Raw genomic sequence first — 2,500 nt, forward strand, 5'->3', positions numbered from 1 at the left:
TGCACTTATTAGCGGTATTAGTATTAGTGTATTTGTTCAGGCGGTATTGGTGTATTTGTTCTGGTATTAGTGCTATTAGTGTACTTGTTCTGACGGTATTAATGAGTCTTATCTACATTTTCCTGGGGCTGAACAATATTACTAAAAACTACTGAGACTATACTGCTAAATGTGACAACTGTGATATGCCCTGCACTATATAAAGCTTGCTTATATAATTGGATTATTGGGTGGTTTAGTGAATCAGTGTTAACATGACCTCACGTACATTGACCCCTCATCTGGAAGGCCTGTGATTGGTCAGCAGGCTCACATACACAAAATGACTTGTTTTGTTAACATGCTCAAGGGCTCAATTGCATTTTGCAATATCGGTATCGCAGAAGCCAATCTAACAATCATCATTTACAAATGATATATTGTGTGAGCCTTACTGAATTTCTTGAGGTGAGTGCATTGTGGTTGTTGGGGTTCCTACTGACTGTGTAATGTCACCCTGGCACGAAAGATTTATTGAGCTGTCACACACACACCCACACACACACACACACACACACACACACACACCCACACACACACACACACACACACACACACACGCACACACACACCCACACACACACACCCACACACACCCACACACACGCACACACACACACACACACACACACACACAGTCATAGCTACAGTCATAACTGTAGGTATATATGATGTGCGTTTGTGTATGTGGATGTCCTTATTAATACTGCAGCAAGGGAAAAAGATGGTGTGTGTGTGTGTGTGTGTGTGTGTGTGTGTGTGTGTGTGTGTGTGTGTGTGTGTGTGTGTGTGTGTGTGTGTGTGTGTGTGTGTGTGTGTGTGTGTGTGTGTGTGTAGTGGCTCTGTGTTGGTCTACGTGATTGACAACACCACAGGATCAATGCAGCTGTCACACAAATTGGAGTTAACCGCCAAACACTACCCAGGTAAGCAAGTCAGACACACACACACCCACCTTGTGGCTCTAACCCTAAAAATGTGGCTAGAGTTAGTGTTGTTGTTTTGGGATAGTGTTGGGGTTTGGATCTGTTGTCAGAAGCCAGCTCACTGCTTCCTGTTACCCTTGGGCTTGTTTTTTTTCTAAACCACATGGCAGTGTCGTCGCCTGACTGTGAATCTGTTCAGTTTCTAAAACACCCCATAGATCAACACCACGTGGTTTTGTTACTCCTAGGGTAACCCTAGCTCTAGGGTAAACCTATCCTAACCCTAATCTTAGGGTAACCCAAACCCTAGCACACCCTGCTTAAATCGGAGTATTGGCGACCGCAGTGACAGGTCTTGGAAAATGAGTTGTACACACAGCCTCTGCCCCCACCTCCTGTAGTTTGACATAAGCAAGTCCTCCAGAGATGTAATGGCATGTAAGTGCACACAATCCTGCATGGTACGTCCACAAATGTCATAGAACTGTGCTGCCCACTAGTGTGAGATGCAGGTATGACAGCTGGTCTCTCTGAGGTTGTTGGGGACTTTCTGACCGTTGCACATCACAGCAGATGAACAGCATTCCTGTAGAGCTCAACTGGCTGTGAAGTGGAAGTATAAAGTGAGTGTTACTTTCTATTTCTCCTTCGGTATTTCTCTCTCTCTCAGATATCTGGAATAAGACGGGTCCTGTGAAGCTGATCCGGTGGTCGCCGGACTACAGCGTTGTCATGGTTACATGGGAATGTGGCGGTCTTTCTCTTTGGAGTGTGTTTGGTGCTCATCTCATCTGCACGCTTGGAGAGGACTTTGCGTGAGTCTCACACACGCACCCACAACGCTACATCCAGATCAGTTAGCATTGGCAGAAAACGGGAAGAAATGTGATTATTCCCAGAGTGCAGAAACTGATTTATATGTTCTTTCTCCCACTGTCTCTGGTCTTTCTCCCACTGTCTCTCCCTGTCTCTGGTCTTTCTCCTCAGGTATCGTTCAGACGGTACTAAGAAGGAACCTCTGAAGGTCTGCTCTATGGTGAGTGTCTGCAGAACCCCATGGAAGCTTCTGATTGGCCAACATTTTCCACGGTGGGGCCGTGCTTTTTGGGTCCTATACACTGACTTCCTCTCTGCACAACAGGCAGAGGGGATTGAGTTTAAATTATCTTTATTACTCGGATTAAATATAAGCAACAAACGTTAATCTCTAGAGTGTGCTCTGATTGGCTGATGGAAGTTTTTTCTTCTTACCCTTCAAAATCCTTGTCTTCTCTAATTGGCTTGCTCTAATTTTCTTAGCTCACTCTGATTCTCTCTTTGCCTCTGAGTGTCCACCTTCCCCTTTGAATAAGTCATTTGCGCTTGGAGGGCTCCAGTAATTTAGTTTAGTGCCATCACCGAATGTACTGCAGATAGGACCCGAGTGTCCCTGGGCTAGGAACCGAGAGACAGAGGGGTTTCCCTCCCTGTTCAGCATGAACACACACAGCTCTAGCTACGTACGACGTGTGTGTGTGTGTGCGTGTGTGTGTGTG

General features: G+C 45.7%; 1 protein-coding gene across 4 annotated transcripts in view; it reads left to right on the forward strand.

Annotated features, from left to right (window-relative positions):
- Nucleotides 1-2,500, forward strand: part of ric1 (RIC1 homolog, RAB6A GEF complex partner 1) — a 38,313-nt gene that overhangs the window by 20,689 nt on the left and 15,124 nt on the right. For all 4 annotated transcript variants that reach the window (XM_035523452.2, XM_081704361.1, XM_035523453.2 and 1 more), the window contains 3 exons: nt 877-965; nt 1,636-1,780; nt 1,953-2,001. In XM_035523452.2, the coding sequence (XP_035379345.1) occupies nt 877-965; nt 1,636-1,780; nt 1,953-2,001 (283 nt within the window). The remainder of the gene's footprint in view (nt 1-876; nt 966-1,635; nt 1,781-1,952; nt 2,002-2,500) is intronic.

Source organism: Electrophorus electricus, chromosome 21 (genome assembly GCF_041902795.1).
Source record: "Electrophorus electricus isolate QZ-2024a chromosome 21, ASM4190279v1, whole genome shotgun sequence".
NCBI lineage: Eukaryota > Metazoa > Chordata > Actinopteri > Gymnotiformes > Gymnotidae > Electrophorus > Electrophorus electricus.